The 22,313-nt window shown below is 45.0% G+C and overlaps 3 protein-coding genes across 4 annotated transcripts in view; all 3 read left to right on the forward strand.

The window, feature by feature from the left end:
- The window catches only part of slc4a2a (solute carrier family 4 member 2a), a 31,346-nt gene extending 17,289 nt beyond the window's left edge, over positions 1-14,057 (forward strand). For both annotated transcript variants that reach the window (XM_085140616.1, XM_085140617.1), the window contains 14 exons: positions 2,144-2,291; positions 2,434-2,530; positions 2,802-2,986; positions 3,085-3,304; positions 3,547-3,750; positions 3,837-3,985; positions 4,494-4,688; positions 6,610-6,819; positions 7,785-7,874; positions 7,956-8,122; positions 10,006-10,259; positions 10,346-10,515; positions 11,081-11,254; positions 11,532-14,057. In XM_085140616.1, the coding sequence (XP_084996742.1) occupies positions 2,144-2,291; positions 2,434-2,530; positions 2,802-2,986; positions 3,085-3,304; positions 3,547-3,750; positions 3,837-3,985; positions 4,494-4,688; positions 6,610-6,819; positions 7,785-7,874; positions 7,956-8,122; positions 10,006-10,259; positions 10,346-10,515; positions 11,081-11,254; positions 11,532-11,612 (2,344 nt within the window). In that variant the 3' untranslated portion in view covers positions 11,613-14,057. The remainder of the gene's footprint in view (positions 1-2,143; positions 2,292-2,433; positions 2,531-2,801; positions 2,987-3,084; positions 3,305-3,546; positions 3,751-3,836; positions 3,986-4,493; positions 4,689-6,609; positions 6,820-7,784; positions 7,875-7,955; positions 8,123-10,005; positions 10,260-10,345; positions 10,516-11,080; positions 11,255-11,531) is intronic.
- Positions 14,058-14,148: 91 nt separating this feature from the next.
- Positions 14,149-19,250, forward strand: LOC146496859 (dnaJ homolog subfamily C member 5-like). Its single transcript, XM_085141011.1, has 4 exons — positions 14,149-16,720; positions 16,889-17,102; positions 17,182-17,356; positions 17,701-19,250. Exons 1-4 carry the CDS (start codon positions 16,614-16,616, stop codon positions 17,796-17,798), a joined length of 594 nt encoding a protein of 197 aa, XP_084997137.1. The 5' UTR covers positions 14,149-16,613; the 3' UTR covers positions 17,799-19,250.
- A 252-nt stretch (positions 19,251-19,502) lies between these two features.
- LOC146496860 (E3 ubiquitin-protein ligase TRIM63-like) overlaps positions 19,503-22,313 on the forward strand; it is a 12,546-nt gene continuing 9,735 nt past the window's right edge. Inside the window, exons 1-2 of the mRNA XM_085140869.1 lie at positions 19,503-19,744; positions 20,283-20,455. Coding sequence (XP_084996995.1) covers positions 19,625-19,744; positions 20,283-20,455 — 293 coding nt within the window. The 5' untranslated portion in view covers positions 19,503-19,624. The remainder of the gene's footprint in view (positions 19,745-20,282; positions 20,456-22,313) is intronic.

Below are 22,313 nucleotides of genomic sequence, written 5' to 3' on the forward strand. Positions count from 1 at the left end.
CCATCCGTCGTCCATCCAAACAACCGTCCATCCATCCATCCATCAGCCATCCATCCATTCATCCAAACATGCATCCATTCATCCAAACATCCATCCATCCATCCATCCATCCACCCACCCACCCACCCACCCATCCATGCATCCATCCAAACAACCAACCATCCATCCATCCAAACATCCACCCACCCATCCATCAGCCATCCATCCATCCACCCATCCATTCATCCAAACATCCATCCATCCATCCAAACATCTATCCATCCGTCCATCCATCCATCCATCATCCTTCCAAACAACCATCCAGCCATCCATCCAAACAACCATCCATCCACCCACCCACCCATCCATCGTCCATCCAAACAACCAACCATCCACCCATCCATCCATCCATTCATCCAAACATACATCCATCCATCCATCCAAACATTCATCCATCCACCCATCCACCCATCCATCCATTCATCCAAACAACAAACCATCCACCCATCGATCAGCCATCCATCCATTCATCCAAACATGCATCCATCCATCCAAACATCCATCTATCCACCCACCCATCCATGCATCCATCCAAACAACCAACCGGCATCCATCCAAACATCCACCCACCCATCCATCAGCCATCCATGCATCCATCCAAACAACCATCAGAATCAGAATACTTTATTAATTCCGAAGGAAATTAGGGTTACAGCAGGCAGCACGCTAATGGCGCATGCGCACTTACAAAGGAACCTTCTGACCAACTTTACACAAAGATCACATTGGGGAGACATGTCAGAAAGGTAGGCTGATAGGAAAAAAACAGCGAAAATACATAACATGAGGTAAGAGGAGGAGAAAAAAAAACTCCACTCAGACTGAGCTCCTAGTGGGAGAACAGTTTGATAACAGAAAAAACACCTCAGCACAAAAAGCACATAACTATCAATACACCATAGAAACACAAGGTAAGCAACAGGGGCGGGTAAAGGGTAAGAGAGAGCCGGTGTAGACAGCGCATCCGGTCCTGCAGCATAGTCTGCGCTGGTCCAGTCGACTGCCATCTTCCCTGGTAGGGCACAAGCATTGAAGGCGTTTGGAAAGGGAGGGGGGATCAGTGTGTGCATATCAGTGTATGTATGTGTGTGTGTGTCCATAGTTCAGCTGAGACAGTGTCCTTCGCCCCGCCAGGCTAAGTAAACAGTCTTCCAGCCAACCTAGGTGGCCTTGCATGTAATGGGAAGAACAGACTCAACACAGTCGTTATCAGGGAGTTTTGTTCAGCTCCAGCCTTGAGCCCACAGCTGGCGCCGAGAGGGTATCCGCATGAAGTGATGGTGTTTTTTACTTTAGTGCGAACAACTCATATGAATTTCAAAGCTGTTCTAACAGACCAACACGGGCCTCTCAATCTCCCGTTGGAGAGCCGTGAGCTTTCTATGATGTTATCCAAACTTACGCTCCGTGATGTTGTCATTCTTTTTGCTCAAAGAGCAGGTTCTGAGAACTCACGACCGCAGTGCACTTCCCCAAGATGTGATCAAATTTGCGCTCAAAGGTGTTATCCGAGCTAGCCCCTCCAGATGTAATCCAGTTTTTCACTCAGAGGTCTTGTTCTGAGTATTCACGGCAGCCGTGCATTCTCCAAGATCTTCTCCGTGCTCCACTCAATGAGCCCATTTTGAGAAGCTCGCCCCTCGTCCCATCGTTTCAATCCCAGCGGGCAGCCTTGTGGGGGTTTGAACAGCCGGTTCTGCTTCCTTAATTCTTCGATAAGTCAGGGCCAAGCCAGCTCCGATCAGCCAGAACCCTGTTATCATGGTTCCGAGTAGGTAAATAGGGTGTCAATTGCATTTAGAGACCAGTTGATCAAATCCATATTTCCTCTTTAGGTTTTAGAGAACAGACTGTGAGAGAGTGTTCCAGGGAAAAGTAAGGAAAAAGACAAGACAAGACAAGGACATAAGAAGCTAAGCAGGGAAGATAAGGGCAGGAGAGGAGAAAAGTGCGACCGCCTTCGCTGAGAGCCAAAAGATAACCATCCATCCATCCAAACAACCAAGCAACCATCCATCCATCCATTCATCCAAACATGCATCCATCCATCCAACCATCCATCCATCCAGCCTTTTCCTGAGCACATTTCTTCTTCTTTCCTCAGTCACCCCAGCGATGAGAAAGATCACAGCTTATTCAGCAAGAACATCTCTGCAGCAAACATGGCCAACCTTATCGACAGACACAATGGAAAATCTGAACCCTGCATCAACCTGACCAATCACAAGGAGGCTGATGGAGAGAAGAACAAGGTAAAAACTGAACTTTAGGTGGAGGCGCTGTGCAATCAGACAGCTGAAGCCTCCACCTCAGAGTGCCTGGTGTCAGATGTATGTGATGGACATGAAGGTCAGCCTGTTGGTATGGCACTGACTTCACTTTGTGCTTGTCCAGAGAGAAGTCCCACAGCTCTGTCACTCCAGATCCAAGCATGAGGTAAAGCTAATGGAGAAGATCCCAGAGCGAGCTGAGGCCACTGTGGTCCTTGTAGGTATGCATCACACCGATCACACCGGTGCAAACACTAGCAACAAAGAACACTCAGGGAGGGTTTGCTGCATGGCTTCCTGTATCTCCTTGTATCTTTAAAGACTAGTTGGGTAGCACAAGGAGAAAGATGAAAATCAAAGACTTGCACTTCCCTAGTACCAAAACCTTTTTCACAGGACTGAACATGGACATGCATAACCTTCTTGGTCACGTGTTGCCGTGTGGAGGAGCATGTTCGCTGGGTTCAGTGCATCACTCTCATGTGTCTGCAGGCAGTGTGGGTTTCCTGGACCAGCCATCCATGGCGTTTGTGCGACTGCAGGAGGCAGTTCTGCTGGAATCTGTCTTGGAGGTTCCTGTGCCAGTTAGGTTCCTCTTCCTCCTGCTCGGCCCGCCCACTGCCAACATTGACTACCATCAGATTGGACGCTCTATCTCAACACTCATGTCTGACAAGGTGAGTGCCAGCAGACTGTGTAAGATACTTCCTGATGGCACCAGATATTAATCAGCATCATCTATTATCATGAGGTCCAATCTTTTTTGTTCTTTTAGAACTTCCATGAGGCGGCGTACCAGGCAGACGACCGCCAGGACCTGCTGACAGCCATCAACCGCTTTCTGGACAGCAGCATCGTCCTCCCGCCCTCTGAGGTCAGCGGTGACGAGTTGCTCCACTCAGTGGCTCACTTCCAACGAGAAATGCTCAGAAAGAGGGAGGAGGAGCAGAGCAGCAAACTTCAGGAGAAACAGACCAGCATTCAGCAGGACGAAGGTGAGCCCCAGCTGCCCGAGTCCAGTTTCAGGAGCAGGTTAGAGCTGAGTAATAAAAGCTGAAAGAACAGGTTTTTGATGGGAGCTTTGCCTGAATCAGCCGTTTTCCTGGAGCATTAAATTTGCATGTTGCCTGCTTTTATGGTAAATGTTTATTATTCCCTAAATATTAAAATATTCATGTTTCCTAAAAGCTTTAATGTCAGTGCAAAAATGTTAAAGAATCTGGCTCTTCTCCTGCAGATTCTCGTGTTCCCTCCAAACCTGGTGATGAGCCGTTGAGGAGGTCAGGTCGTCTGTTTGGAGGCCTCATCAAAGACGTGATGCGGCGCTATCCTCAGTATCTCAGCGACATCCGAGATGCTCTAAACCCTCAGTGTATGGCTGCCATTATCTTTATCTACTTTGCTGCACTGTCACCTGCCATCACCTTTGGTGGACTGCTTGGTAAGTCTGAACCTGGCGAGGCTTGGCTGAAGAAAGGCCGCCTTACCTTTGATCCATATGAGGATCTGTGATCTTCATCCCTGCAGGTGAGAAAACGGAGGGTCTGATCGGCGTGTCGGAGCTGATAGTGGCCACTGCGTTGCAGGGCATTGTGTTCAGTGTGCTGGGAGCTCAGCCGCTGCTGGTGATTGGCTTCTCCGGACCGCTGCTTGTATTCGAAGAGGCCTTCTACACTGTGAGATTGCCTGACACAAAGTCGACACATCAGCATATAACCTGTATTTAAATGAAACGTTTTAAACTCAAGGTTTTGTAGATTTACTTCTTTTTGACTCAAAGCTTTCTTGAAATTGTCTTTTCCTCCTCAGTTATGCAAATGATCAAAATGACCTTGAACACATCAGCTTGAAAAAAAAGCTTTTACTTACATCCGGTGATCTTCTGTTTGCAAACAGTCTTTCAAATTCTACAATGGACAGTGCCTATATGTACAGAACCTAATTTAGATCAACATTTTAATTTTGTAGCACTGAAATTTGACAAAAGTGAAAGAACTCAGCAGAAGCTTGTGCATCATTACTGAGAGTTGTTTTCCAGCATCTTTGGCTGAGCTGAGATGGGGACAGTCATTGACTCATTCCAGTCTAATCTATGATAACAGTCTTTTTGTCCACTGTAGCAACATCAGACCAAAGTATTTCAGACTGTCTCCTGAAACCTGCCTCCTCTTTGTTCCTGTGTAGTTTTGTAAAGTTAATGGGATCGAGTATCTGACGGGTCGGGCATGGATCGGTCTCTGGCTGGTGCTCATCGTTGTCCTTACCGTGGCCTTCGAGGGAAGCATACTCGTTCGCTTTGTTTCACGCTTCACACAGGAGATCTTCTCCTTCCTGATCTCTCTCATTTTTATCTATGAGACCTTCGCCAAGCTGATCAAGGTAAGTTCAGACATTTTTCAGGTAATTTGTGGATTCTTTCATTTAGATATTCTTTGAAAGGATATGAAAATGAGGACTGAAACGAAGGCAGAATCTTCTACATAGTTCTCCATTTTTCTTTAGGTAGCTCAGCAGAAAATAGAGTTGATACTTGCTTAGTACAAAAGGACCTTTGAGTCATGTAGATGTACTGTGATCGGTCCACACGATCCATCCAGCATGGCCCCCGTCCCGATTCCCTGTTTTTCTAAATGTTTGTCACACAAGTGTTCAAATTTTGGTAACAAATTTACTTTGTATTGTTTGTCATGGTACTATGGGTATATGTTGTAATAATCACTTTCTGTCTTTCTGAGAAACCTGGCTGCTGCTCCGGTCCTTCCTGGGTTGAGTAACAGAGGAGGCTGAGGGTGGAGCTGGTTTAAGTGCAGAGGCCAACAAAATGGACTTAACCATTAGTTGTGACCACACAGGGGGGATAGAGTTTCTTCTATCCCCCCTGTTTAGCTATCGTTTAGCGAAGTTTAAGCTATCGTCTTTGGTTCATTCTAATGGTTCATTCAGCTGCTATATTAATAGAGCTGTCTCTTATTTGGGCAGGTCGGTTTGTTGGCTTACGAGATTATTTTTTAGTAGAATTCTGTTTAGTCGAGTTCATGGGCCGACTTAGTTCTTAGTTGGTTCCAATATTTTGAATTTTTGTGGTAATTTTGTCTTTTTTGGGGTATAATAAAGCCCATCTTTTGAAGATTATACCTGCGCCTGTATGTTCTTGGTTGTTTGGTCTCCGAAACAGATCATCAAACAAATTTAAATATTAGACAAAGACAAGTAAACACAAAATGCAGTTTCTAAATGAATGGTGTTCATGATTAAGGGGAGCCCCCTAAACCTAATAACTGGTTGGGCCAGCCTCAGCAGCAACAACTGCCATCATCATTTGTGATAACTGACAATGAGTGCTTTATGGCCAAAATGGTTGTAATGCCGTCAACACTGGAGGGTAGCACCTTATTGAGGTCGTGATTCAGGTCAGGACTCCAAAGTCTTCATTTTGTTTTTCTTAAGCCATTCACAGGTGGACTTGCTGGTGTGTTTTGGATCATTGTCCTGCTGCAGAACCCAAGTGTGGTTCATCTTGAGGTCACGAACAGATGGCCGGACATTCTCCTTCAGGATGTTTCGGTAGACGGCACAATTCATGGTTCCATTTACCACAGCAAACTTCCTGTTCCTGAGGTAGCAAAACAGCCCCAGACCATTGCACTTCAACCACCCATTTTACTGTTGGTATGATGTTCCCTTTCTGAAATGCTGTGTTACTTTGAAATCAGATGTAACGGGACTCAAAAAGTTCAACTCTCGTCAGTCCAGAGTATTTTCCCACAAGTTCTGGGCATCATCACAATGTTTTCTGGGAAACTGAGATCAGCCTTTACGTTCCTTTTGCTCAGCAGTGGTTTTCTGCCATGGATGCCATTTCTGCCCAGTCTATTTCTTATGATGGAGTCATGAACTCTGACCTTAACTGAAGCCAGTGAGGCCTGTGGTTCTCTGGATGTTCTTATGGGATCTTTTGTGACCTCTTGGATGGTCAGCCGGCCACTGCTGGGAAGGCTCGCTGTTCTTGTCTTTGGCATTTGTGGATAATGGCTCTCACTGTGGTTCACTGAAGTCTCACAGCTTTAGAAATGGCTTTATAACCTTTTCCCAACTGAGACATCTACTGTGTTTCTCATTTGTTCTTGAATTTCCTTGGATCACGGCATGATGTCTGGCTTTGAGGATCTTTTTGGTCAACTGAACTTTGTCAAGCACCTATTTAATAAAGAAATCACTATGGGGGGTGGGTGGGGAAGGTGTCACTTTTTCACACCATTGTAGATACTCAACACACGTCTTCTTTGGTGGTCTTTCTCAGATCTTTCAGGAGCATCCACTCCATAACTGTTACCATGGAAACAACACTGAATCTCCATCTCACTGCAACTACACTATGGCCACCGGGAATCCTGGGAAAGTTGTTGGAGAACCAAACACTGCTCTGCTGTCATTGGTCCTCATGGCAGGAACGTATTTCATCGCCTTCTACCTTCGCAAGTTCAAGAACAGCTCCTTCTTCCCTGGAAGGGTCAGTACACACAAACACAGGTACATACAGGTATACAGGTATATACACATTACAGTACATACGAGGTTCTGCAGGCTAAGATCTAAAAGATTGAAAGCACACACGGAGCAGCTCGGTGGTGTGCTGGTTAGCACTCTGGGATCATAGTCCGGAGGTCCTTTCTCCAGTTTCTCAATGTGCTGGTTTCTCTCCACAGCCAGTGTCATAAGTGATTCCTCTAAACTGGCTGCAGGTGGTAAGGTGAGCATAAGTCTGTGACAGACTGGCTACTTGCCCAGGTGTATTCATCCTCACAGCCTGAGATATACTGATTGGACAGAATGATGGAAAATACTGTAACTACAACGATTCATACAAACACAGCACATGTTTGCATGAGTGCAGGTATGCAAGTTCAGCTCAGTATACAGTTTAGATAAGCTGAGGTGTAAATAGTTAAGGTATCTACAAAGAAGAGTCCTTCATTGTCATTATGCGTTCACACATAACACTCACGTTCTCCACTGTATGTCTGCTGGGCTCAAATCCAGCTTTGGGGATGTAAAAACTCAATGTCCCACAATTCAGCCCTTCTGTGCTGTATTAAGGCTCGGAGTGGCTTAGCTTACAGTATAAATATAAAGAAAAACATTTTGTAAAGTAAGTAAAAGGTTGAAAAGAGCTCCTGGGTCACTGCGTACACACGGCCCACCTTCTTTAACTAATAGGCTCTGGTGTTTATGAGCAGTTACATGTAAATACAGGTGTACACATGTTAAGCTGTTATAGACCATCGCAGTGTCAGATACCATCGATGTACATCCAAAACAACGCACCAAAGACCTCCACCGGTGTCTCAGCTTCACTTCCTATCCAGGTGTTCTGAATGAGCTCAGATGCACCCACACTTGCCTCATTGGTTCTACATCTGGATGTTTCCTTCCTGGTACCTGCTGAGCTCTCACATGACGCTTTGTGTGTTTCAGCTCCGTAGGATCATCGGAGACTTTGGGGTCCCCATTGCCATCCTCATCATGGTGCTGGTGGACTACAGTGTGCAGGACACCTATACTCAGGTGGGGGAGAGCACATTTTAAGCCTCAAAAAAGGAACCTTGTACTGGGCTTTAAATAGCTGCCGTCATCCTTTGCTCGCAGAAACTGAACGTGCCCAGCGGATTCTCAGTGTCCAGCCCAGAGAAGCGAGGCTGGGTGATTTCCCTTCTGGGGTCGGACGGGCAGTTTCCAGCCTGGATGATGGGCGCCAGCATCCTGCCAGCTATACTCGTCTTCATTCTCATCTTCATGGAGTCCCAGATAACAGCGTAGGTGATTTCAGATTTTAGACACACCACTTGGGCTTTATTAGAAACTTAGTTTTTAACTAACTTAGAGTTAGTTCTTAATCTTGACTAACTTTTATGGGGGTCCACCGATAAAGTGTCAAGCACTGACAGACACTGACATTGAACTTCAAATGATAAAGGACGGCAGTGAAACGCTAGCGATGAGAAGTAGCCTGTCCTGGTTTTTACTGTATTTCTCAGCTTTAAGGTGGGCGACAGAAGCTTGGGTGGACTTTTATTTTGACTGAGTCTTGGTCCTAAGTAAAGGCTCTTTTTTCTATTCTTTTCTACTCTTACTTGACTCTTGGTCCTAAGTAAAGGCTCTTTTTTCTATTCTTTTCTACTCTTACTTGACTCTTGGTCCTAAGTAAAGGCTCTTTTTTCTATTCTTTTCTACTCTTACTTGACTCTTGGTCCTAAGTAAAGGCTCTCTTTTCTATTCTTTTCTATTCTTACTTGACTCTTGGTCCTAAGTAAAGGCTCTCTTTTCTATTCTTTTCTATAGTAACTTGACTCTTGGTCCGAAGTAAAGGCTCTCTTTTCTATTCTTTTCTATTGTAACTTGACTCTTGGTCCGAAGTAAAGGCTCTCTTTTCTATTCTTTTCTATTGTAACTTGACTCTTGGTCCGAAGTAAAGGCTCTCTTTTCTATTCTTTTCTATTCTTACTTGACTCTTGGTCCTAAGTAAAGGCTCTCTTTTCTATTCTTTTCTATTCTTACTTGACTCTTGGTCCGAAGTAAAGGCTCTCTTTTCTATTCTTTTCTATTCTTACTTGACTCTTGGTCCTAAGTAAAGGCTCTCTTTTCTATTCTTTTCTATTCTTACTTGACTCTTGGTCCTAAGTAAAGGCTCTCTTTTCTATTCTTTTCTATAGTAACTTGACTCTTGGTCCGAAGTAAAGGCTCTCTTTTCTATTCTTTTCTATTGTAACTTGACTCTTGGTCCGAAGTAAAGGCTCTCTTTTCTATTCTTTTCTATTGTAACTTGACTCTTGGTCCGAAGTAAAGGCTCTCTTTTCTATTCTTTTCTATTCTTACTTGACTCTTGGTCCTAAGTAAAGGCTCTCTTTTCTATTCTTTTCTATTCTTACTTGACTCTTGGTCCGAAGTAAAGGCTCTCTTTCTATATTTTTCTATTCTTACTTGACTCTTGGTCCTAAGTAAAGGCTCTCTTTTCTATTCTTTTCTATTCTTACTTGACTCTTGGTCCGAAGTAAAGGCTCTCTTTTCTATTCTTTTCTATTGTAACTTGACTCTTGGTCCGAAGTAAAGGCTCTCTTTTCTATTCTTTTCTATTGTAACTTGACTCTTGGTCCTAAGTAAAGGCTCTCTTTTCTATTCTTTTCTATTCTTACTTGACTCTTGGTCCCAAGTAAAGGCTCTCTTTTCTATTCTTTTCTATTGTAACTTGACTCTTGGTCCAAAGTAAAGGCTCTCTTTTCTATTCTTTTCTATTCTTACTTGACTCTTGGTCCTAAGTAAAGGCTATCTTTTCTATTCTTTTCTATTCTTACTTAACTCTTGGTCCTAAGTAAAGGCTATCTTTTCTATTCTTTTCTATTCTTACTTGACTCTTGGTCCTAAGTAAAAGCACTCTTTTCTATTCTTTTCTATTCTTACTTGACTCTTGGTCCTAAGTAAAGGCTCTCTTTTCTATTCTTTTCTATTCTTACTTGACTCTTGGTCCGAAGTAAAGGCTCTCTTTTCTATTCTTTTCTATTCTTACTTGACTCTTGGTCCTAAGTAAAAGCACTCTTTTCTATTCTTTTCTATTCTTACTTGACTCTGAGCCTCGTCTTTGAGTCTTTGAGGTTGCTCCATTTTCCTTCCCTGACCTTCATTTTTCTGCGCTATCCTGCAGGTTGATCGTGAGTAAGAAGGAGAGGATGCTGGTGAAGGGAACCGGTTTTCACGTGGATCTTTTAATCATCGTGGTGGTGGGCGGAGTCTCGGCTCTGTTCGGCCTGCCCTGGTTGTCGGCCGCCACAGTTCGGTCTGTGACTCACACCAATGCCCTGACCGTCATGAGTAAAGCTGTTGCCCCTGGAGACAAGCCTCGCATCCAGGAGGTGAAGGAGCAGAGGGTGACGGGCTTCTTGGTGGCGTTTCTAGTAGGTACGAATACCGTCAAGCGTATCAGTGCCGCTTCTGCTGCTCGCAGTGTGCTGCTGCGACGTCTGACCTGCTGTCTGCTCTGTCAGGTCTGTCCATCGTCATCGGCGAAGTTCTGCGTCAGATCCCGCTGGCAGTCCTGTTCGGGATCTTCCTCTACATGGGTGTGATGTCCCTGAATGGGATCCAGCTCACTGAGCGACTCATCTTGCTGCTGATGCCCCCAAAATACCACCCCAACCACAACTACGTCCGCAAGGTCAGTCATTCCCCGTGGCTCACAGACACTGCAGGGAAAACTGCATGCTGATGCAGGTATTGCCTGATCAAAACAGAAAAAAGTGTCTGCTCACGGGTGCCGGTTTAGCTCACTGCGTTGAGCAGGCGCCCAGTAGTTATGAACAGAATGTACAGACAGACGAAAATATCCAAACTGTAACCAGCTTTAGTGCAGACAGTCATACTCGATTAATAAAGGTACAAAATAATTTCACATCTATAAACTGTGCCAAACAAATCCAGATAGTCTGATAATTCTCAGCTGAGCCACAGGTTTGACTGTTGGAACGAGCAAACAACAGCGAGCGCAGTCAGTATTATACTGTAGGTGATCAGAGTGGGTGTGTACTCAGCTTTATGAGGCAAACACAACAGGATATAGAAACCTGGACGTTCCCCCCGCTGTCACAGATGAATCCTTCAGGTGAGCTTCCAGGTCGAGCTTCCAGGTCGAGCTTCAGCCTCCGACATCGGCGCTATCGGTCTGAACCGCTGTCCCAGCTTCTCACACGCCCGTCTCTCACCTGTCCTCTGCTGTCTCACAGGTGCGGACTTTGAGGATGCACCTTTTCACTCTCATCCAGCTGACATGTCTGGCTCTGCTGTGGGTCGTCATGGCGACAGCGGCAGCGCTGGCCTTCCCCTTCGTGTTGCTGCTGACCATCCCCGTGAGGATGCTGCTGCTGCCCCGCCTCTTCTCCCGCCGAGAGCTGCAGAGCGTGAGTCACACGATCTGATCGCTGAACCCAACCTACACATGAACGGCACATCTTCAACTAGAATTCTCTCAGCAGCCAATCAGATTTCAGGCTGATGATGAAAATACTTTTATTGGTTGTTAGAGTTTTAATGCACTGAGCTGTGATAACAACACAGGTAGCACTCACCTGCAGAGGCGGTGTGACGTTGTTAACCATTTCTGCTCCAAACTTAAAGCTTTCAGCTCCATTAAAACATTTGCGCCATCGTCCTGACCTTTGACCTCTGCTCCTGCAGCTAGACGCTGATGACGTGGAGCCCACTCTGGAGGAGAAGGAGGGGCAGGACGAGTACTCCCAGCTGCAGATGCCTGTGTGAGCGGGAACTGCGTGGTGATTGGTGGCTCCGCCCCACTGTAGAGTTTCAAGCTTCGCACGCCTGGGTTTCTGTTCGCAGAGCGTCTTCCTGTTGTAAAGCTTGCACTAACAGTTCTCTGTGTCAGTAAACACGAGTATTATCCTCCAAACCAGTCTGTGTCTCTTTTATTGTACGCTGCATGATTTCATTACCTTACCTGAGCAGGTTCAGGTGAACGTCACACTGAGATGCAGCGAGCACAGATGTATGATTTAGGTAAACAGGGCTGGGTTGTCACTAGGCACAGTAGGGGGCGCTGTGGGGTTCTGCTGATATCATTCTGTACTGTATTTAAATCTCACACTGACTCAGTTTTTCACTTGCTAGCTAAAGCCACATGGTAGCTAGCTTAGAATCCTTATCCAAAGGTCGGCTCGGTCCAGAGATGTTTGTGGGTGTCTGGCAGAATGGTTTGTGTTGAGCTGTGCACCGACAGCCGGGCTGATGAAGTACGGCTTGGTTGTGTTGTCTGCCAGCTGTACCCCTGGTGATCCGGAGAATTCGGACAGAGTTGCTACCTCAGTAAATTTCCTTACCTGGATGTTGGAGCATGCATCAGTGATGGAATTCACCATTGTTGTCATGCTCACACTGACCTGCTCACTGTTACACTGCGGTGTCAAAAAGTCGTTAAAAGTTTAAATTACGAGATAATATAAGAAATGAGCTTGAACACATTCAGTCATTCAACATAAGAAAGAAGCCTTATTGCACATAAACAGTATTACACAGGATGCCATCGGCTGATCAGCTCCAGGGTAGAACCTGCTGTCTCTGTTCTGATGCTCCAGTATCGTTTGCCTCACAGCTGCAGTGTGATCAGATTATGAACGCGCTGTGACGAGTCTTTGATATTTGCTGCTTTTCTGAGACGGCGAGAGCGGTGCGATTCGGCGAGAGCAGGTGAAGACCACCCGAGGATCCTCGGGGCAGCAGCACAGGATGCTCTGCATAGAACATGGATAGGAGGACGCCAGCCGCCCCAGGGTTTGTCTCAGGGACAGAAGATAAACACATATACCAGTCCGCAGTAGTATCTGTGCTAGTTCTTTTATTTTGATAGTCCTTCTGTGTCTCGCTGGTTACCTGATGTGTGTACACTGTGTGAGTGTCCTTTGTCATGTAGTACCTGTGTGGTTCCTGCTTTACCCGAGTTTTTCTGCAGTGATGTTTCATCATCAAAGCTGTTTCCTGAGTTCTAGTTCAGTCTGCAGAGTCATGCATTTTGGCTCGCAGGTGGTTTTCATCCCTAAACCGTGTGAAAGAAAGAAAACGTTATACAGTACCATATTTTACTGGGACCCCACAGGACAGGGGTGGGTCCCACTGTGGGTCCGAGTGTTGTTCCTGGTAAGCACTTTGTTAGTTATGGAAAGGAGAAGGCACTTTGATTTAACGAAGGAACGAAGGCTGTTTCAGTCTGACGGCCTAATGATTTAAACGTCAAAGATCAAAGGTTTCTCTTTTATTCAGACTTGTCACGGCTGTCACAGGGTGGCAGGTAGGGCACACCTGTACAGGTCACATTAGCTCAAAGCTAAAGTGAAGAGTTTGTGTTGGCGCCGTTTTCTGGAACCAGGTGTGTCAGGTGTTCCTCCGCCAGGTGCATCTCACACAGCTGGAGCTCCAGCAAAAAGAAGTCAGCCTTTGCATCCACTTACAGCACCTGCCCCGTCCCCTCCTGACTCACCTGGTCGCCATGGTAACATCTCTCCCTCCACGTCACAATGAATCCATCAGAGCGTGTCGGAGAAACCCGAGCAGGCGTGGAGGCTCGCAGTCACCCGATCCGAGCCGCTGCTGAATGTTTGATGGAGGCTGTCAGCAGGCACACCTGAGCAGGTAGAAGCTTCGAGCTGCAGGTCGAGGTAGGAACACCTGAGCAGGTAGCAACTGGGTCGGGACGCTGCGAAGCTTCGGCAGGCAGGTAATGGCTCTTTAGCTCTCTCACTCTTTCCCTTCAGTATATGTCGATCCTGCCGCTACCCACCTGTGTGACATCATCAGGTACAGGGTCACCAGTGTCCCATGAAAACCTCATATCTGTGAGGGGCTCACATCAAGTGGTTCTGGCCTGCTGATGTAATAACAGGCACGTCGTGGCAGGTCGAGGCATTCGAACCGTCTGTGGAAACGTTCACGCCGATGGCCTGAAACTCAAACGCGTTTCTATTTGGTTTTAATTTGACATGAAGCAGACGCGTTTCTATTTGTTTTTTAGTTTGACCTGAAGCAGACGCGTTTCTATTTGGTTTTAATTTGACATGAAGCAGACGCATTTCTATTTGTTTTTTTGTTTGACCTGAAGCAGACGCATTTCTATTTGGTTTTAATTTGACATGAAGCAGACGCATTTCTATTTGGCTTTAATTTGACCTGAAGCAGACGCGTTTCTATTTTGACATGAAGCAGACGCATTTCTATTTGTTTTTTAGTTTGACCTGAAGCAGACGCATTTCTATTTGGTTTTAATTTGACAATGAAGCAGACGGCATTTCTATTTGGCTTTAATTTGACCTGAAGCAGACGCGTTTCTATTTTGGTGTGAAGCAGACGTGTTTCTATTTGTTTTTATTTTGACCTGAAGCAGACGCGTTTCTATTTTGATGTGAAGCAGACGCGTTTCTATTTGGTTTTATTTTGACCTGAAGCAGATGTGTTTCTATTTGGTTTTATTTTGACGTGAAGCAGACGCGTTTCTATTTGTTTTTATTTTGACGTGAAACAGACGCGTTTCTATTTGGTTTTATTTTGACGTGAAGCAGACGCGTTTCTATTTGTTTTTATTTTGACGTGACGCAGACGCGTTTCTATTTGGTTTCATTTTGACGTGAAGCAGACGCGTTTCTATTTGGTTTCATTTTGACGTGTTGCAGACGTGTTTCTATTTGTTTTTATTTTGACGTGTTGCAGACGTGTTTCTATTTGGTTTTATTTTGACGTGAAGCAGACGCGTTTCTATTTGTTTTTATTTTGACATGAAGCAGACGCGTTTCTATTTGTTTTTATTTTGACATGAAGCAGACGCGTTTCAATTTGTTTTTATTTTGACGTGAAGCAGACGTGTTTCTATTTGGTTTTATTTTGACGTGAAGCAGACATGTTTCTATTTGGTTTTATTTTGACGTGAAGCAGACATGTTTCTATTTAGTTTTATTTTGACGTGTTGCAGACGTGTTTCTATTTGCTTTTATTTTGATGTGAAGGAGACGTGTTTCTATTTGGTTTTATTTTGATGTGAAGCAGACGTGTTTCTATTTGGTTTTCTTTTGACGTAAGGCAGACATGTTTCTATTTTTTTATTTTGATGTGAAGCAGACGCGTTTCTATTTGTTTTTATTTTGACGTGAAGCAGACGTGTTTCTATTAGGTTTTATTTTGACGTGTTGCAGACGTGTTTCTATTTGCTTTTATTTTGATGTGAAGGAGACGTGTTTCTATTTGCTTTTATTTTGATGTGAAGCAGACGTGTTTCTATTTGGTTTTCTTTTGACGTAAGGCAGACATGTTTCTATTTTTTTTATTTTGACGTGAAGCAGACATGTTTCTATTTGGTTTTATTTTCACGTGAAGCAGACATGTTTCTATTTAGTTTTATTTTGACGTGTTGCAGACGTGTTTCTATTTGCTTTTATTTTGATGTGAAGGAGACGTGTTTCTATTTGGTTTTATTTTGATGTGAAGCAGACGTGTTTCTATTTGGTTTTCTTTTGACGTAAGGCAGACATGTTTCTATTTTTTTATTTTGATGTGAAGCAGACGCGTTTCTATTTGTTTTTATTTTGACGTGAAGCAGACGTGTTTCTATTAGGTTTTATTTTGACGTGTTGCAGACGTGTTTCTATTTGGTTTTATTTTGATGTGAAGGAGACGTGTTTCTATTTGGTTTTATTTTGATGTGAAGCAGACGTGTTTCTATTTGGTTTTCTTTTGACGTAAGGCAGACATGTTTCTATTTGGTTTCATTTTGACGTGAAGCAGACACGTTTCTATTTGTTTTTATTTTGACGTGAAGCAGACGTGTTTTTATTTGGTTTTATTTTGACGTGAAGCAGACGCATTTTTATTTGTTTTTATTTTGACGTGAAGGAGACGTGTTTCTGTTTGGTTTTATTTTGACATGAAGCAGACATTTTTCTATTTGTTTTTATTTTGACGTGAAGGAGACACATTTCTATTTGTTTTTATTTTGATGTGAAGCAGACGCATTTCTATTTGTTTTTATTTTGACGTGAAGCAGATGAGTTTCTATTTGGTTTCATTTTGACGTGAAGCAGATGTGTTTCTATTTGTTTTTATTTTGACGTGTTGCAGACGTGTTTCTATTTGGTTTCATTTTGACGTAAAGCAGACGCGTTTCTATTTGTTTTTATTTTGACGTGAAGGAGACACATTTCTATTGTAGCTGGAGTTTGTGCACTGAACTAATAAAGTGACCACTTTTCTTCTTTCTGTACTGTTTCTTAATGTTTCTGTTTGGGCGAACATTTTATTTTTAAATTACATTTTTCTTTTTCTGATTTTTATAGCGCTGCATCTGCGTTTGGTTTCATTTCGTCATTTCATCTCATTCGACTCCATGTTCGGCATGTTTGTGTGTTTCTGGAGTTTTTTAGTGCGGCAGTAACGACACGTTTATGTTATTTATTTGTTCACTTTCTTCTTCTTCAGTTAAAAGTCAGACACTTTTTTTCTGCTTAATAAAAAACCACAGGAACAACGAGCAGGAAACAGTGACCTTTGACCCCGCAGGAAACGTTAAAACGATCTGACTCCTCACTTTTTCCTCACGTTTTCTTTTCTGATCCATGAACTAATAAACTTTCACTGCTGTCACTAAAATATTTGAAAGGTTTTCACTGACCTTTGCCCTACGGAGCGTGTTCCCTGGCGTTTATCTTTCCCTGTGACCGCGTGTGTGACACTGTGGTTTGCTCACCTGTGACAGGTGATGGTTTTAGGATGTCTGACGGCAGGCAGCGCGCTCTGTCCACCTCTGGAGAGTCTCTGTATCACATCGTGGGGCTGGAGAAAGGCTGCAGCCATGACGACATCAAGAAGTCGTACAGGTGAGCCTACACCAGCTCCGCCCACTCACCTGCACGTTTGATGACAGGATTTAAGATGCGAGCGTGACGTTCAGCTTGCGCACTAATGGCGCTGCTGATGAAATCAGAGGGCAGAGCTAGACTCTCTGACCTCAGCACGTGAATACTAACACCTGCGTGTGATGTCAGGAAGCTGGCGCTGCGGTACCACCCCGATAAGAACCCGGACAACCCGGAGGCGGCGGAGAAGTTCAAGGAGCTGAACAGCGCCCACGCCGTCCTGAGTGACCTCACCAAGAGGAACATCTACGATTCGTATGGCTCGCTGGGACTCTACGTGGCCCAGCAGTTTGGAGAGGACAACGTCAACACATACTTCATGCTGTCCACCTGGTGGGCCAAGGTGGGGCGGAGCTTCCACTCTAGCTGTGTGAATAGAGGTGGTGTGAGGAGGCGTGAGCTGACGGCGTGTTTGTGTTCAGGGTCTGTTCGTGCTCTGTGGGATCATCACCGGCTTTTACTGCTGCTGCTGTCTCTGCTGCTGCTGCAACTGCTGCTGCGGCAAACTCAAGCCGCCACCCACAGGAGAGGGGGCGGAGCCAGACTACGCCTCCCCCGACGACCTGGAGGAGGAGATCCGCAACGAACCCGAAAACGGTGGGGTGACAGGAAGTGTTTAGCTTTTATTTTGATGTTTGAAGGTGCAGTCAGTCACTTTTAAATAGAAGATAGTATAACTACAAATATAATGAGAGCAGGTTTGTGTTTGTGGACACACACCTGGGCTCGTGTGATTAGGCAAAGCATCAACAGGGGGTCTAGGACCCTCCCATCAGGCTTAAATACCCACCACTCTCCACTGATGGCTCTTAGAGCTGAAGACGCTTCCCAGATGAAACGTGAACAAAGAAGTGCGAGTCTGTGCGAGCTCTTTAGACCACCACAACCTGCGTGACCGAGAACCATCACTGACTTTTGTTGACTTTCTGTTTTTTCTGCAGACGTTGAGGCTCCGATAGTCCACCAGCCGACGAATGCCAGCGAGAAAACTCAGCTGATCGGCGATGGCCACCGCAGGTACGGGGACACCTACACATGAAGACGGGAAATGCATCACTCCGTCTACGACCGCAAGCTGTAGCCCGACCGTGAAGCGCGGCAGCAGGAACGCTCCTCCAGTTTAAAGCTTACTCTGAGTTTCTGTTTCTATCTTCCTCCAAGGACAGGAAACCACCAAAGTCCTCCTGTGTGCAAACTGTCTCTGTGTTTTAGTGTCCTGTGAGGAGACCATCTTCATCACCTGCTGATCAGTTATTATTGTAGCTGAAGCAATGCTGTGATTGGTTGTTTTTGGGAAGAAGAGGTGGAGCTTCGGATGTCACATGATGATGTAAATAATGTTTCGGTTTGAAGTTTGTTTCTTTTAATTTGTTGTCATCTGTGAACTCAAATAAACCTGATGACACACCTGTGGTCAAGTCACCTGGAAGCTCCGCCCCTCTCTTTTTGTCACGATTGTGAATGAGTTGGTTTTTTTTAAGGTTTAAACTGTTTGGACCACCGACATGACACCATATTAGCATCACACAGACCCCTGCTAATTATTAACATTCAATCAGATTCCTCGAGTTTCCCTCATCACACACTTGCTCCGCCTTCTTGGACGCTCTGTTAGTGCAGTGACCTCACAGCAGCCATATTGTTGATGATGTCATTAAAAATGCAGCAAAAGGCTCCAACAGCACAAACCCGGCCCACAGGCCCGGTTCAGGTGAAGCTAGCAGCTACAGCTATTTGTGTCACCATCCACCTGTCAGTCACACAGGCCACGCCCCTAATAATGCAGGTAAGTTATACTGGTGTTATGGAGGGTAAAGTATCTACAGAGACCACAGCAGTGTTAGCTTCAAGCTGTTGATTTTAACACAGGAGTCTATGGGGACGGACTCAGTGCTGCCACCACTGAGTCTGGACGTCAGAGGAACTGCAGGTTTATAGTGCAGGCGAATGACTAATGAGGTGTAACTCGGTACGTCTCTGTCAGCCTCCATATTTCTTCTTTGTTGGTTTCAGCCTCCATATTTCTTCTTTGTTGGTTTCAGCCTCCATATTTCTTCTTTGTTGGTTTCAGCTTTCATATTTCTTCTTTGTTGGTTTCAGCCTCCATATTTCTTCTTTGTTGGTTTCAGCCTCCATATTTCTTCTTTGTTGGTTTCAGCCTCCATATTTCTTCTTTGTTGGTTTCAGCCTCCATATTTCTTCTTTGTTGGTTTCAGCTTTCATATTTCTTCTTTGTTGGTTTCAGCCTCCATATTTCTTCTTTGTTGGTTTCAGCCTCCATATTTCTTCTTTGTTGGTTTCAGCTTTCATATTTCTTCTTTGTTGGTTTCAGCTTTCATATTTCTTCTTTGTTGGTTTCAGCCTCCATATTTCTTCTTTGTTGGTTCCAGCCTTCATATTTCTTCTTTGTTGGTTTCAGCCTCCATATTTCTTCTTTGTTGGTTTCAGCCTTCATATTTCGTGTTGCGTGCTAAACAAAACCTCCTGCTCGTCACTCAGACTCGTCTGAAGACCTCCGATCGCTCTGTCCACACAGCTGATCATTAAAAACCTGCCAGCAGGGGGAGCTATGGCCTCCTCGGCTGCTCTACAGACTGTGGTGGACTGTCCCTTTAACCAGGCCTGTTGTGCTTTATCATCTCCCCTCATTTGTCTCCCTCCCCCTCTCATGTGTCCCCCCCTGACCTTTAACATATAAGGGCATGTTTGCACGGTAACGGCTGACGTCTGCCGTCTAAAAACAGTCTGAGAGCTGCTGCAGGCCCCACACACTCACACACTCCTCAGCTGCTCCTGCTCAGCTCCTGTCTCCTCTGGGACACCTCTCTCTGTCCTCGCCGGCGTCTCCCCGGCGTCCTCAGCGTCATGGAGAGTCTGGAGAAGCAGCTCATCTGTCCCATCTGCCTGGAGATGTTCACCAAGCCGGTGGTCATCCTGCCGTGCCAACACAACCTTTGCCGCAAGTGTGCCAACGACGTCTTCCAGGTGAGACCCACACACAGGTGGCAGGATCGTTCAGAGTTCATGTTACAGGGTTGTGTTGTCCTTGAACACACCACAAACCGGCTCATTGGTGCGTTCAAGAACAGTTATCCCGTCTGAAATCAGGCAGTTTGAAGGAGGATCCTTTGTTGGAACACTGTAGTGGTCCAAAGCGTGGCCCACGGGCTGATGGCGGTCGGTGAGGAGCAGGTCAACCTTCATCTCAGCTGCTCTTCCTCCACAAGGCTCTGTGAAAAACAGCCAGTATAAATACACACCTGTACACATAAGGATGTACTGAGTACTTTCTCTATACTACTCATTATAGTTTTTATTACTGGGTGTGTGTGTACTCTGAGACTGAGAGGACTGTTTACCTCACTTCCTGCCCCAAGTGACCCCCCACACACACACACACACACACTCTCACACACACACATGTGAGTCTGTTCACTTACAAACGTCTAAAACCTTCCATCAGAAATTCAGTTCACGAACCGTCTTTTCTTTCCTTACCCGTGTGATGCCCCGCCCCCTGCAGGCGTCCAACCCCTACCTGTCGACACGGAGTGGCTCCACTGTGACGTCCGGCGGTCGTTTCCGCTGCCCATCCTGCAGACATGAGGTGGTTCTGGACCGACACGGTGTCTATGGCCTGCAGAGGAACCTGCTGGTGGAGAACATCATTGACATGTACAAGCAGGGCAGCACCAGGTACACCTGCACTCACCTGTATCACTTTCTGCTGTTGGTTTCTAAGACGACAGCTGCACAGCCTCCCCTCGCAGCTTTGCGCGCTCTCAGCTGCAGACTCGCTGCTGTTTGACAGTAAAGATTCAAATCTGAGCTCAGCCGGTGCAGCGGGCCTGTTTCAGGAGCAGAGATTCATGCTGCTCACTGGACAGAAATAATAATTATTATTTATTAAAACATCACACAGTAAAAAACAGCCTCCGACTGCTCACAGAGCTGTGAGGGATCTTTCAGGAATGGCGACAATATTTTCTGGAGAACTGATTGGTCAGCAGGTGGTGATGTCATACCCGGAGATCTGTAATCTGGATCTTCACAGCATGTTGCCATGGTGATTTACCCTAAACCCAGGCTTAACCCTGAAGCTGAGAAGACGAGGTCCTCCAGCACACTCACATCTCTGCACGCACTCTGGTTGGGCAGCTAAGAACAACACCAAAGTTGTTTTTGTTTATTTATTTTTTGTTTGTCATGAGTGATGACATCACCGTGAGGCAGTCACATGATCAGGTGTTGACACTTGAAGCTCCAGTTTCTGCGACGTCACATCGGAGATGATTTCACAAGAAGCTGAAGCAGCTGAATCATGTTTACAAACAACAGCATGTTCCATCACCATGGAAACAAAACAAGTAAACAAACAAACAGATCCTTCACCATCAGCGTTCAGATTTCCGCTGATCACTTCGGTCACAGCTCCAGACTCATGAATATAAAATCATTTTTAAATTAAATTAAATCTGTTAAAAATATTTGTTATTTATTTATTTTCACATCATTTCATTTAAAAAAATAAACGAATTGACTTTAATTGTAAACAACTCTTTGGGTGCATCCAGAAGTCCCTCATGTCTCCTGACGCTCTTCCTTGACCTCGATGAAAACGTCACTGAGGTCAAGGAAAGGTGGGAAGGAGAACTGCTGAGGACGCAGGAAAAGGGAAGAGGCGTGCACTTAGACCTGGAACAACCTTACACTGGTGTCCCTTTAACAGGAAGTCTGTTGAAACTACAATGTGCAGAAGAACTACAACCATTGTTTGAAAGGTTCTTTGAAGAACCACTGAAAGAAAGAAATGGTTCTTCAAAGGTTCTTTGTGGCACCAAAAAAGGTTCTTCTATCAGTCTAAAGAACCACTTTTGGTTCCAGTTGGCACCTTTATATATCTATAACAACTTTATAGATTATATTTGTTCACAGATGTTGGCAGCTGTCAGCGAATAGTTATCAGCTATTATGAAACAAAAAAAGACTTTTTATCCATAACAGCAAATGAACTGAACAACAGAAAATACAAATGCTGTTTATGGTCTCCTCACAACAATGATAAGAAAAACAAACTGGGCCAATATGGCATGTTTGTTAATACAGAGACACACATGTTAATGTGATCTCTGGTCTCCCACTCAGAGACACAGGTCTCCCAGTGTCCAGCATTCAGACCTGAGGACTCATGTGAGAGAAAATCTGCTCACACAGACATGTGGAGCCAAATACTGTCAATAAGGCCTCTGCAATGTTCTGAAGACAGTTAAACCTGTCAGGTAGTGACGTCCAGCAGGTGAACATGCAGCTCCATGAACACACACAGCTGTGGATTCCAGCTGCGTTCGTAGTTCTGCGAACTTTGACCCCACAGAGTCGAGCTTTTCAGTTCAATCAGCTGCATTTCGATGTCCTCTGTGTTTGTTAATGCGAGACAAATCCAGCTGCTCGTTAAAGATTTCTGGTTTGATCAGAAAAGAAAACATTGGTCCAAACACCTGAAAGTCCCAAAAACGCCTTGTGTCTCCAGTCTTCGGATGTATCCGAGTATCTC

Source organism: Neolamprologus multifasciatus, chromosome 18 (genome assembly GCF_963576455.1).
Source record: "Neolamprologus multifasciatus chromosome 18, fNeoMul1.2, whole genome shotgun sequence".
NCBI classification, from domain to species: Eukaryota; Metazoa; Chordata; class Actinopteri; order Cichliformes; family Cichlidae; genus Neolamprologus; species Neolamprologus multifasciatus.